The sequence below is a fragment of the Calonectris borealis genome, unplaced genomic scaffold (genome assembly GCF_964195595.1).
Source record: "Calonectris borealis unplaced genomic scaffold, bCalBor7.hap1.2 HAP1_SCAFFOLD_311, whole genome shotgun sequence".
Lineage (NCBI taxonomy): Eukaryota > Metazoa > Chordata > Aves > Procellariiformes > Procellariidae > Calonectris > Calonectris borealis.
In genome coordinates, this window is record NW_027441694.1 from 16,057 (window position 1) to 29,589 (window position 13,533).

At 69.1% G+C, this 13,533-nt stretch overlaps 1 protein-coding gene across 1 annotated transcript; it reads right to left on the reverse strand.

Annotated features, from left to right (window-relative positions):
• Window positions 1-744: 744 nt before the first annotated feature.
• LOC142077583 (arf-GAP with coiled-coil, ANK repeat and PH domain-containing protein 1-like) lies at window positions 745-12,218 on the reverse strand (the record flags this gene model as incomplete). Its single annotated transcript, XM_075139520.1, has 10 exons — window positions 745-938; window positions 1,429-1,478; window positions 1,589-1,699; window positions 3,144-3,253; window positions 3,346-3,518; window positions 4,256-4,419; window positions 6,449-6,543; window positions 6,633-6,702; window positions 9,374-9,565; window positions 12,100-12,218. Coding segments are annotated over 10 exons (1,185 nt in total), but the record flags the coding sequence as incomplete, so codon positions are not given.
• Between the last annotated feature and the right edge of the window lie 1,315 nt (window positions 12,219-13,533).

Sequence of the window (13,533 nt, forward strand, 5' to 3'; positions counted from 1 at the left end):
CCCCCCCCAAAGCTCAGCCCGGGGGCTCCCGTCCTTCCAAGGGTGGGGGTGGGGGTGGGGGTGGGGGTGGGGGGGTCACCTCCACCCCCTCCCCCCCTCCCGGGGTGGGGATCCCCCATTAAAACACAAAGTGCTGTAGGTGATGCATTGGGTTTGTTTTGGGGTGAGCCAATCAGCACCCGTTTTAGATGGAAGGGGGGGCGGGGTCAGTTCTAGGTAGCCCAATCAGGGCCCTTTTGGGGAGGTTGGTTCTAGATGAGCCAATGGGAGCTCATTTTGGGTATCACATGGGGGGGGGGTCAGGTCCAGGTAACCCAGCCTGGGGGGCGGGTTCTAGGTCACCCAAGGGGGGGGCCCATTGTGGGGTGCAGATTTGGGGGGGGGGCGGTTCTAGGTGACCCAACCATTTTGGGGGGGCTGGTTCTAGGTCACCCAAGGGGGGGCCCATTGTGGGGTGCAGATTTGGGGGGGGGGTCGGTTCTAGGTGACCCAACCATTTTGGGGGGGCTGGTTCTAGGTCACCCAAGGGGGGCCCATTGTGGGGTGCAGATTTGGGGGGGGGCGGTTCTAGGTGACCCAACCATTTTGGGGGGGCTGGTTCTAGGTCACCCAAGGGGGGCCCATTGTGGGGTGCAGATTTGGGGGGGTCGGTTCTAGGTAGCCCAACCAGCCCCCCCCAAAATGGTTGGGTCCCACATCAGATGTTCCCAGGTGGGCGCGGAGGTGGGACCATGGGAGAGGGCAAGGCCAAGGCGAGTCTTTATTCCATTGGCTACTGCCTGTGAGGGGGCGGGGCCTGCCCCCAGGGGGGTGTGGCATGGCCTGGAGGGGGCGGAGCTAGAGGGTGGTGAGCTTGTGGTGGGGGCGGGCGAGCTTCTCGGGGTGGTCGGAGGCCATGAGGGAAATGTCCCGGAAGATGTCGAGGTAGGTGTCGTCACCTGGGGGGGGGGTGAGTGGGGTGACCCCAAAATTGGGACACACACCCCCCCCCAAAGCTCTTCATTGGGGCCCCCCAAATCCAGCCCCCCCCCCCCCCAGCAACTTGAGTTGCCCCAAATATAGTGACCGACCCCCCCCCCCCCCCCCCCACCTTGGGGATCCCCAAACCCAGGGAACCCCCCCGAGGACCCCCTCGAGGTCAGCCCCAACTCAAAGCCCCCCTCAAAACCCCTATTGGGACCCCCCCAAATCCAGGGACCCCCCAAAACCCACTCCCCCCCCAAACATAAGGACACCCCAAACTTGGGGCCCCCCCCCCCGGGTCTTCCTCAGGACCAAAGGACCACCCAGAAACACCCCAGCACCCACCCCCCAAATCCACTCCCCCCCCCCCCCATGATCCTCCTCAGGAGCCCCCAAATCCAGAGACACCCCAAAAACCCAGAGACACCCCCCCCCCCAAAAACCCTGGAGCCCCCCCAAACCCACCAGTCTGCCCCTGGGCCACCTCCAGCTCCCGCATCTTGGCCAGTCGCAGCCTGGGGTGGAGAAAATGGGGTGGGGGGGGGGAGGGAAGGTTGAGAAAGGGGGGGTACCCCCACCTGAGGGTGCCCGCCCCCACCCATGGGTGCCCCCTGAGGGGTCTCACAGGGTGACGATGTCGGCGTTGGCCAGCTCGATGGCGATGGTGAGGGGGTCCTTCCCCTCCGCGTCCACCGCGTTCACGTCAGCCCCCCGCTTCAGGAACAGGCAGGCCAGGCTGGAATTTTTGGGGGGGACATTTGGGGGGGGTGGGGGGGACACATGGGGGTTCAGGGGACGGACACAGACCCGGGGGGGGGGGGGCGGTGAGGTCTCCCATCCAGGCACCGGACGGGGCGGTGCCTGCTTAGCTTCCCGGTGGGGGAAGCTGTGCTGGGTGCCCCAATCTTGGGAAACCCTTGAGAGATGGGGAGGGGGGGGGATTGCACCCCCAAAAGGGAATAGGGCCCCCAAAAGGGAATAGGGCCCCCAAAAGGGAATAGGGGCCCCCCAAGGGAATAAGGGCCCCCCAAGGGAACAGGGACCCCCCTGAAAGGGATTAGGGACCCCCCAAAAGGGAATAGGGACCCCCTAAAAGGGAATAGGGACCCCCCGAGGGAATAGGGACCCCCCAAAAGGGAATAGGGACCCCCCGAGGGAATAGGCCCCCCCAAAAGGGAATAGGGGCCCCCAAGGGAATAGAGGCTCCTTCAAAAGGGAATAGCCCCCCCCCAAAGGGAATAGGGACCCCCCAAAAGGGAATAGGGCCCCCCCCGAGGGAATAGGTCCCCCCAAAAGGGAATAGGGAGCCCCCGAGGGAATAGGGACCCCCAAAAAATGGGATAGGAAACCCCTCAAGGGAAGAGAGACCCCCCAAAAGGGAATAGGGACCCCCCCAAAGAAATAGGGATCCCTCAAGGCAATAGGGGATCCCCCAGGGAATAAAGACCCCTCCCTCAAAAGGGAATAGGGACCCCCAAAGGAATAGGGACCCCCCAAGAGACTATGGATCCCCCCAAAAGGGAATAGGGACCCCCAAAGGAATAGGGACCCCCCAAGAGACTATGGATCCCCCCAAAAGGGAAGAGGGACCCCTCCCAAGACAATAGGGCCCCCCCCAAGCAATAGGAACCTCCCCAAGGGAATAGAGACCCCCCAAAAATGGAATAGGGACCCCCCAAAAGGGAATAGATACCCCCAAAAGGGAATAGGGAACACCCAGAAAGGAATAGGGACCCCCCCAAGGGAATAGGGACCCCCCCAAAATGGAATAGAGACCCCCAAAAAAGAATAGGGACCCCTCAAAAAACAATAGGTTCCCCCAAAAGGGAATAAGACACCCCGAAAAAAGAATAGATATCACCCCCAAAAGAGCAGGGACTGCCCCAAAAACGAACAGGAACACCCCCAAAGGGAATAGGGACCCCCTAAAGGAAATAGGGACCCTCCCAGGGAACAGAGCCCCCCCCCCCAAAAAAAAGAGGGTTCCCCTCCGTAAGCAAATAGCGTCAGGTCACCCATCCTGCCACTGCCCAGGGCAGCTCCTGCTTAGCTTCCCCACCAGCCGCTCTTGGGGTGGGCGCCGCCACCATTGATAAAATGGGGGTTGGGGCTGGCGGGAGGGGGGGGAGCCGCACCCCCCCCCTCCCAGTTCCCTTTCCCAGTATGATACTGGGACGCACCCAGTATGTCCCAGCATGGTGGCGTGGTGCAGCGGCCCCCGCCCGCGGCTGTCGCTCTGGTTGACGCTGGCTCCGTTCTGCAGCAGGAACTCGCAGGCCAGCAGGGAGTTCTTTGGGGGGGGGGGGGGGCACAATTAGAAGGGGAGGGCCCCCCCCCCAGCACCCTAGGGTGCCCCTGTGGGTGCCTCCCCCCCCCGGTTACCACGGCGACGGCTTGCAGCAGCGGGGTGCGGTTGTCCTCGGCGGCGTTGACCCAGCCGGGGTCGGCGCCGTGGGCCAGCGCGTCGGCCATGGTGGGCAGGCGCCGGTGCTGGGCCGCCCAGTAGAGCAGAGCCCCGGGGTGCAGGTTGGGGGGGCCCTCCGCCTCTGACGGCTCTGGGGGTGGGGCTTCAGGCCACGCCCACCTCGCTCAGGCCACGCCCACCTCGCTCAGGCAACGCCCACCCGCGGCGAGCCACGCCCATCCTGCCCCCCCCCCCCCCCAGCTTCCCCCCACCCTCTGCTGGGAGGCTGTTGGCCCATAAGCCCCGCCCACCTGACTGGGAGGCCACGCCCATGCGGGAGACCCCGCCCACAACGCATAAGCCACACCCACAAGGCCCCACCCCCCCCGGATGTAAGCCACGCCCGCAGCAAACTGCAACACCCACCCCCAGCAGCGGCCCTCCACCACAAACCCCGCCCCTCCACCATAAACCACGCCCCTTCTGCATAAGCCACGCCTCTTAATGAGCACTCCACCCTAATCCTAAGCCCCGCCTTTGTCCATAAGCCCCGCCTTTTTTTAACGTTGTTCCTTTAACAGCCACATTTCATGAGCCACACCCAATGATAAGCTCCGCCTTCCTCCATAAGCCCCGCCCCTTTATAACAAACACACCCCAATTGAAGCCCCGCCCCTCATTAGGCCCCACCCCTCCACCATAAGCACCTCCCCAAAAATGGCAGGCTCCGCCCAATGATAGTCCACAAGCCCTGCCCCAACCTCAAGCCACGCCCCTCCACATCAAGCCCCGCCCCTCCACCCCAAGCCCCGCCCCATTACCCTAAGCCCCGCCCCTCTGCCTCAAACCCCCACCCCCACCCCACGCAGAGGCCCCGCCCCTCCCTACCTGGGGTGTGGCGGCCGCGGGGGGTGGGGCTGCTGCGGGGGGCGGGGCCTGGGCGGGGGGCGGGGCTTGGGCGGGATGGGCGGGGCCGGGGGGCCCCTCCCGGGAGCCCCGTGACGAATTTCTTCTCCACGTACTTGGCCCGGATCCAGTCCTCCCGCTGCGCCCTGGGGGGGTGGGGGGGTTTTGGGGGGCTGGGGGGGGTCCTGGGGGGGTCCGGGGGGGGCTGGGAGGGTCCTGGGGGGGTCCTAGGGGTCCTCCCGCTGCGCCCTGGGGGGGTGGGGGGGTTTTGGGGGGCTGAGTGGGTCCTGGGGGGGTCCTGGGGGGGCTGGGAGGGTCCTGGGGGGGACATAGGGGTCCTCCCGCTGCGCCCTGGGGGGTTTTGGGGGGGCTGGGGGGGTCCTGGGGGGTCCGGGGGGGGCTGGGAGGGTCCTGGGGGGGTCCTGGGGGTCCTCCCGCTGCGCCCTGGGGGGGTGGGGGGGTTTTGGGGGGCTGGGGGGGTCCTGGGGTGGGCTGGGAGGGTCCTGGGGGGGTCCTGGGGGTCCTCCCACTGTGCCCTGGGGGGGTTTTGGGGGGTTTGGGGGGGTGCTGGGGGGGTCCTGGGGGGGGCTGGAGGGTCCTGGGGGGGTCCTGGGGGTCCTCCCGCTGCGCCCTGGGGGGTGGGGAGGTTTTGGGGGGGCTGGGGGGGTCATGGGGGGGTCCTGGGGGGGGCTGGGAGGGTCCTCGGGGGGTCCTGGGGGTCCTCCCGCTGTGCCCTGGGGGGGCGGGGGGGTTTTGGGGGGGCTGGGGGGGTCCTGGGGGGTCCTGGGGGTCCTCCCGCTGTGCCCTGGGGGGTTTTGGGGGGCTGGGGGGGTCCTGGGGGGGGCCGTGGGGGTCTGGGAGGGTCCTGGGGGGGTCCTGGGGGTCCTCCCGCTGTGCCCTGGGGGGGTTTTGGGGGGTTGGGGGGGTCCTGGGGGGGTCCTGGGGGGGCTGGGAGGGTCCTGGGGGGGTCCTGGGGGTCCTCCCGCTGCGCCCTGGGGGGGTTTTGGGGGAGCTGGGGGGGTCCTGGGGGAGTCCTGGGGGGGCTAGGAGGGTCCTGGGGGGTCCTGGGGGTCCTCCCGCTGTGCCCTGGGGGGGGCGGGGGGGTTTTGGGGGGGCTGGGGGGGTCATGGGGGGTCCTGGGGGGGGCTGGGAGGGTCCTCGGGGGGTCCTGGGGGTCCTCCCGCTGTGCCCTGGGGGGGTTTTGGGGGGTTTTGGGGGGGTGGGGGGGTCCTGGGGGGGTCCTGGGGGGGGCTGGGAGGGTCCTGGGGAGGTCCTAGGGGTCCTCCCGCTGTGCCCTGGGGGGTTTTGGGGGTTTTGGGGGGCTGGGGGGGTCCTGGGGGGGTCCTGGGGGGGCTGGGAGGGTCCTGGGAGGGTCCTGGGGGTCCTCCTGCTGCACCCTGGGGGAGGCGGGGGGGTTTTGGGGGGCTGGAGGGGTCCTGGGGGAGTCCTGGGGGGCTGGGAGGGTCCGGGGGGGTCCTGGGGGTCCTCCCGCTGTGCCCTGGGGGGGGGTTGGGGGTGCTGGGGGGGTTCTGGGATGTCCGGGGGGGGGCTGGGAGGGTCCTGGGGGGGTCCTGGGGGTCCTCCCGCTGTGCCCTGGGGGGGGCGGGGGGGTTTTGGGGGGGCTGGGAGGGTCCTTGGGGGGTCCTGGGGGTCCTCCCGCTGCGCCCTGGGGGCGTTTTGGGGGGTTTTGGGGGCTGGGGGGGTCCTGGGCGAGTCCTGGGGGGGCTGGGAGGGTCCTGGGGGGGTCCTGGGGGTCCTCCCGCTGTGCCCTGGGGGGGGCGGGGGGGTTTTGGGGCGCTGGGGGGGTCCTGGGGGGGTCCTGGGGGTCCTCCCGCTGTGCCCTGGGGGGGGTTGGGGGGTTTTGGGGGGCTGGGGGGGTCCTGGGGGGGTCCTGGGGGGGTTGGGGGGATCCTGGGGCTGTACTGGGGGGTCCCATCACTGCACCCTGGGGGGCGCACAGGGGTTTGGGGGGGTCCGGGGGTCCCGGGAGGGGGGTCCTGGGGGTCCCATCACGGCACCATGGGGGGGGGGTATGGGTGTTTGTGGGGGGTTCTAGGGGTCCTCTTGGGTGGGGAGGGGGATATCCCAGGGGGCTTGGGGGTGCCAGAGGGGTGTCTAAACCCCCCCCCCCCCCAAATTTTGGGGGTGCAATATTGGGGGGGGTCGGGGTCTTACCGGGAGCAGCCGGGGGGGGGTCTCTTCACCCCCATCTCCTCCACCCGAGCCTCGTAGATGCGGTTCAGGGCGCTGTTCCCCAGCTCGCACATCAACTGGGGGGGGGGGGACACCCCCAGATTGTCATTTGGGGGGGCCACTCCCTCCCAGTACCCCCCCCTACCTTCCCAGTACTCCCAGTTACCTTCACCAGTTCAGGCTCCCAGGAGTCCAGCGTCAGCGAGCGTACCTTGGAGAAGTGGACCCCCAGGCTCCTGCGGGGGCGGGGGGGGATTTGGGGGGGTTAGAGGGGGTCCCTGAGGGTCCTGGGGGGGTCTCTGGGGGGGTCTTGGGGAGCATTGGGGGTCCCTGAGGGTCCTGGGGGGTCCCTGAGGGGGGCCTTGGGGGTCCCTGAGGGTCCTGGAGGGTCTCTGGGGGGGTGTTGGGGGTCGCTGGGGGTCCCTGTGGGTCCTGGGGGGTCCCTGGGGGGGTGTTGGAGGTCCCTGAGGGTTCTGGGGGGGGTCTCTGGGGGGGTCTGGGGGAGCATTGGGGGTCCCTGAGGGTCCTGGAGGGTCTCTGGGGGGGTGTTGGGGGTCGCTGGGGGTCCCTGTGGGTCCTGGGGGGTCCCTGGGGGGTGTTGGGGGTCCCTGAGGGTTCTGGGGGGGTCTCTGGGGGGGTCTTGGGGAGCATTGGGCGTCCCTGAGGGTCCTGGAGGGTCCCTGGGGGGGGTGTTGGGGGTCGCTGGGGGTCCCTGAGGGTCCTGGGGGGTCCCTGGGGGAAATGTTGGGCGTCAATGGGAGTCCCTGAGGGTCCTGGGGGGGGTATTGGGGGTCCCTGGGGGTCCCTGAGGGTCCTGGGGGGTCCCTGGGGGGGTGTTGGGTGTCCCTGGGGGTCCCTGAGGGTCCTGGGGGGTCCCTGGGGGGGTTGTTGGGGGTCACTGGGGGTCCTGGGGGGGTCCCTGAGGGGGTCTTGGGGAGCATTGGGGGTCCCTGAGGGTCCTGGGGGGTCCCTGGGGGGGGCCTTGGGGGTCCCTGAGGGTCCTGGGGGGTCCCTGGGGGGGGTGTTGGGGTCGCTGGGGGTCCCTGTGGGTCCTGGGGGGTCCCTGGGGGGGTGTTGGGGGTCCTGAGGGTTCTGGGGGGGTCTCTGGGGGGGTCTTGGGGAGCATTGGGGGTCCCTGAGGGTCCTGGGGGGTCCCTGGGGGGGGCCTTGGGGGTCTCTGAGGGTCCTGGGGGTCCCTGGGGGAAATGTTGGGGGTCAATGGGAGACCCTGAGGGTCCGGGGGGGGGTATTGGGGGTCACTGGGGGTCCCTGAGGGTCCTGGGGGGTCCCTGGGGGGGTGTTGGGGGTCCCTGGGGGTCCCTGAGGGTCCTGGGGGGTCCCTGGGGGGGTGTTGGAGGTCCCTGAGGGTTCTGGGGGGGTCTCTGGGGGGGTCTTGGGGAGCATTGGGGGTCCCTGAGGGTCCTGGGGCGTCCCTGGGGGGGGCCTTGGGGTCTCTGAGAGTCCTGGGGGGTCCTGGGGGGGATATTGGGGGTCCCTGGGGGTCCCTGAGGGTCCTGGGAGGTCCCTGGGGTGCCCCGAGGGTCTTGCAGGGGCGTTGGGGACCTCTTGGGGGGCTCTGCAGGCTCATGGGAGGAGCCTTTGGGGTGCCTGGGGGGGGGCTCGGTGGGTTTTGGGGTGCCCTGTGGATTTTGGGGTGCTCTCAGGGATACTGGGGTGCCCCCATTAGATTTTGGGGTGCCCCAGCAGATGCTAAAGCCCTTGACATAGGGCGTGATACTGGATCTGGGGACTTTTGAGGGACCTTGGGGGACCTTGGGATGCCTGGGGAGGGGGCTCGGTGGGTTTTGGGGTGCCCTGTGGGTTTTGGGGTGCCCTCACGGATATCGGGGTGCCCCCATCTCATTTTGGGTGCCCCAGCAGATGTTAAAACCCTCGACATAGGGCGTGATACTGGATCTGGGGACCCTTGAGGGACCTTGGGCGACCTTGGGAGTGCCTGGGGAGGGGCTCGGTGGGTTTTGGGGTGCCCCGAGGGTTTTGGGGTGCCCTCAGCGATTTTGGGGTGCCCCCATTAGATTTTGGGGTGCCCCAGCAGATGCTAAAGCCCTTGACATAGGGCGTGATACTGGATCTGGGGACCCTTGAGGACCTTGGGCGACCTTTGGGGTGCCTGGGGAGGGGGCTCGGTGGGTTTTGGGGTGCCCTGTGGGTTTTGGGGTGCCCTCACGGATATCGGGGTGCCCCATCTCATTTTGGGGTGCCCCAGCAGATGTTAAAACCCTCGACATAGGGCGTGATACTGGATCTGGGGATCCTTGAGAGACCTTGGGGGACCTTTAGGGTGCCTGGGGAGGGGGCTCGGTGGGTTTTGGGGTGCCCCGAGGGTTTTGGGGTGCCCTCAGCGATTTTGGGGTGCCCTCATCTAATTTTGGGGTGCCCCAGCAGACGCTAAAGCCCACGATGCAGAGAGTGATACTGGATCTGGGGACCCTTGAGGGAGCTTGGGGGACCTTGGGAGTGCCTGGGGAGGGGGCTCGGTGGGTTTTGGGGTGCCCTGTGGGTTTTGGGGTACCCTCAGGGATATTGGGGTGCCCCCATTAGATTTTGGGGTGCCCCAGCAGATGCTAAAGCCCACGACGCAGAGAGTGATACTGGATCTGGGGACCCTTGAGGGAGCTTGGGGGACCTTGGGAGTGCCTGGGGAGGGGGCTCGGTGGGTTTTGGGGTGCCCCGAGGGTTTTGGGGTGCCCTCACGGATATCGGGGTGCCCCCATCTGATTTTGGGTGCCCGACAGATGCTGAAGCCCTCGACATAGGGCGTGATACTGGATCTGGGGACCCTTGAGAGACCTTGGGCGACCTTTGGGGTGCCTGGGAGGGGGCTCGGTGGGTTTTGGGGTGCCCTGTGGGTTTTGGGGTGCCCCGAGGGTTTTGGGGTGCCCTCACCGGTGGATGCCGGAGCACTCGATGCAGAGGGTGATGCCCAGGTTGACGCTGGCCCAGGCGGGTTCCGGCTCCCGGCAGTCGCAGCAGCTCCCGTTCCCCTCCACCCCCAGCACCGTCTCCAGCACCTCAGATTCGGGGGGCCCCCCCCCGAACCCCCCGAGACCCCGACACCGACCACGAACGCTCGGGGGGCTGCGGGGTACGAGGAGGGGGGGGGGGTCAGGCAGCATTCGGGGATCCCCCCCCCACCCCCCCCTGGGTGGCAGGGAGGGGGCCCTGATTCCCCCTAAGAAGGTTTTGGGGTCCCCAATGTCACCCCAAGAAGGTTTTGGGGTCCCCAATCCCCCCCCCAGGAAAGTTTTGGGGTCTCTGATTCCCCCTAAGAAGGTTTTGGGGACCCCAATTCCCCCCAGGAGGATTTTGGGGGGTCCCCAATCCCCCCCCAGGGAGGTTTTGGGGTCTCTGATTCCCCCTAAGAAGGTTTTGGGGACCCCAATTCCCCCCAGGAGGATTTTGGGGGGTCCCCAATCCCCCCCCAGGGAGGTTTTGGGGTCCCTGATTCCCCCTAAGAAGGTTTTGGGGTCCCCAATGTTACCCCAAGAAGGTTTTGGGGTCCCCAGTTCCCCCCAGGGAGGTTTTGGGGTCTCTGATTCCCCCTAGGAAGGTTTTGGGGACCCCAATTCCCCCCAGGAGGGTTTTGGGGGTCCCAGGCCCAGCCTAGGGAGTTTTGGGGTCCCCCCCTGCCCATGGGAGGTTTGGGGTCCCCGGGGGTTTTGGGGTCCCCCCCGGCCAGGGTGGTGGTGGGGGGAGGGTTTTGGGGGTGCCCTGGGAGTTTAGGGGTGCCCACCTGGCCGGGGGGGGGGTTTGGGGTCCCAGGGAGGGTTTTGGGGTCCCCCCGGGGTTTGGGGGTGCCCACCTGGCCGGGGGGGGTTGGGGGGTTTGGGGGTGCCCCTGGGGGTTTTGGGGTGCCCACCTGGCTGGGGGGGGGGTTGGGGTCCCAGGGAGGGTTTTGGGGTCCCCTGGGGGTTTTGGGGTGCCCACCTGGCCGGGGGGGGGTTTGGGGTCCCAGGGAGGGTTTTGGGTCCCCTGGGGGTTTTGGGGCGCCCACCTGGCCGGGGTGAGTTTGGGGGGTCCCAGGGAGGGTTTTGGGGTGCCCTGGGGGTTTTGGGGTGCCCACCTGGCCGGGGGGGGGTTTGGGGTCCCAGGGAGGGGTTTGGGGTCCCCTAGGGGTTTTGGGGTCCCTGGGGGTTTTGGGGCGCCCACCTGGCTGGGGGGGGTTGGGGTCCCAGGGAGGGTTTTGGGGTCCCCTGGGGGTTTTGGGGTGCCCACCTGGCCGGGGGGGTTTGGGGTCCCAGGGAGGGTTTTGGGGTCCCCTGGGGGTTTTGGGGCGCCCACCTGGCCGGGGTGAGTTTGGGGGTCCCAGGGAGGGTTTTGGGGTGCCCTGGGGGTTTTGGGGTGCCCACCTGGCCGGGGGGGGTTTGGGGTCCCAGGGAGGGGTTGGGGTCCCAGGGAGGGTTTGGGGGTGCCCCTGGGGGTTTTGGGGTGCCCACCTGGCTGGGGGGGGGTTGAGGGTCCCAGGGAGGGTTTTGGGGTGCCCTGGGGGTTTTGGGGCGCCCACCTGGCCGGGGGGGGTTTGGGGTCCCAGGGAGGGGTTTGGGGTCCCCTAGGGGTTTTGGGGTCCCCTGGGGGTTTTGGGGCGCCCACCTGGCTGGGGGGGGTTGGGGTCCAGGGAGGGGTTTGGGGTCCCGGGAGGGTTTTGGGGTGCCCTGGGGGTTTTGGGGCGCCCACCTGGCTGGGGGGGGGTTGGGGTCCCAGGGAGGGGTTTGGGGTCCCCTAGGGGTTTTGGGGTGCCCTGGGGGTTTTGGGGCGCCCACCTGGCCGGGGGGGGGGTTTGGGGTCCCAGGGAGGGGTTTGGGGTCCCAGGGAGGGTTTGGGGGGTCCCCCGGGGGTTTTGGGGCGCCCACCTGGCCGGGGGGGGTTTGGGGGTCCCAGGGAGGGTTTGGGGTCCCCCCGGGGTTTGGGGGTGCCCACCTGGCCGGGGGGGGGGTTGGGGGGTTTGGGGGTGCCCCTGGGGGTTTTGGGGTGCCCACCTGGCTGGGGGGGGGTTGGGGTCCCAGGGAGGGTTTTGGGGGTCCCCCGGGGGTTTTGGGGCGCCCACCTGGCCGGGGTGAGTTTGGGGGTCCCAGGGAGGGTTTTGGGGTGCCCTGGGGTTTTGGGGCGCCCACCTGGCCGGGGGGGGTTTGGGGGTCCCCTGGGGGTTTTGGGGTCCCCCTGGGGTTTGGGGGTGCCCACCTGGCCGGGGGGGGCGCGGGGGTCCCAGGGAGGGGTTTGGGGTCCCCTGGGGGTTTTGGGGTCCCCCTGGGGTTTTGGGGCGCCCACCTGGCCGGGGGGGTTTGGGGTCCCAGGGAGGGGTTTGGGGTCCCCTGGGGGTTTTGGGGTCCCCTGGGGGATTTGGGGTGCCCACCTGGCCGGGGGGGGCGCGGGGGTCCCAGGGAGGGGTTTGGGGTCCCAGGGAGGGTTTTGGGGTGCCCTGGGGGATTTGGGGTGCCCACCTGGCCGGGGGGGGCGCGGGGGTCCCAGGGAGGGGTTTGGGGTCCCAGGGAGGGTTTTGGGGTCCCCTGGGGGTTTTGGGGTCCCCCTGGGGTTTGGGGGCGCCCACCTGGCCGGGGTGAGTTTGGGGGTCCCAGGGAGGGTTTTGGGGTGCCCTGGGGTTTTGGGGCGCCCACCTGGCCGGGGGGGGCGCGGGGGGGCCCCCGGGGTGAAGGCGCAGGCGATGCTGCTCTGGACGGCGCTGCTGAGCCAGGCCCCCAGCTGCCCCGCGGAGTCGGCCTGGAGCACGCAGGACCTGGGGGGGGCAGGGGGGGACACGGGGGTCAGGGGGGGACGGGGGGGGTCACGGGGGGTCAGGGGTCACGGGGGGACATGGGGGGGTCAGGGGACACGGGGGGACGGGGGGGTCACGGGGGGACAGGGGGGTCACAGGGGTCAGGGGGGGTCAGGGGACATGGGGGGACGGGGGGTCAGGGGACACAGGGGGTCAGGGGGGGTCAGGGGGGGACACGGGGGGTCGGGGGGGTCAGGGGTCACGGGGGGACGGGGGGGTCACGGGGGGTCAGGGGGGGTCACGGGGGGACACGGGGGGACACGGGGGGTCAGGGGACATGGGGGGACACGGGGGGACACGGGGGACACGGGGGTCAGGGGTCACGGGGGGACACGGGGGGACACGGGGGGTCAGGGGTCACGGGGGGTCATAGGGGGTCACGGGGGTCAGGGGACATGGGGGGTCAGGGGTCACGGGGGGACACGGGGGTCAGGGGTCACAGGGGGACACGGGGGGGTCAGGGGACATGGGGGGGTCAGGGGTCACGGGGGGGGTCAGGGGTCACAGGGGGACACGGGGGGTCAGGGGACATGGGGGGGTCAGGGGTCACAGGGGGGTCAGGGGACATGGGGGGACACGGGGGGGTCAGGGGACATGGGGGGGTCAGGGGTCACGGGGGGTCAGGGGACACGGGGGGACACGGGGGGGTCAGGGGTCACGGGGGGTCAGGGGTCACGGGGGGACACAGGGGTCAGGGGTCACAGGGGGACACGGGGGGTCACGGGGGGTCACGGGGGGACACGGGGGGGTCAGGGGACACGGGGGGACACAGGGACATGGGGGGTCAGGGAGTCTGGGGACACGGGTCGGGGGTCAGGGGTCAGGGGGTCAAGGGACATGGGGGGACATGGGGGGGGCAGGGGACAAGGGGTTCTGGGGTCCCCCCCAGTTTTGGGGTCCCCTGGGGGGGGGGTCCCCAGGATCATCGGTGGATTTGGGGGGGGGATTTTGGAGCCCCCACCTTTGGGGTTGGGAGGTTTTGGGGGTCCCGCCCCCAGGTTTTGGGGTCCCCCCTTAGGTTTTGGGGTCCCCCCGAGTTTTGGGGTCCCCCCCCGGGTTCTGGGGTCCCCCCAAAGTTTTGGGATCCCCGGGGGGGGGTTCCCCAGGATTGTCAGTGGATTTGAGGGGGGATTTTGGAGGCCCCACTTTTGGGGTTGGGAGGTTTTGGGGGTCCCGCCCCCAGGTTTTGGGGTCCCCCTTAGGTTTTGGGGTCCCCCCGAGTTTTGGGGTCCCCCCCCAGTTTTGGGGTCCCCTGGGGGGGGTTCCCCAGGATCAT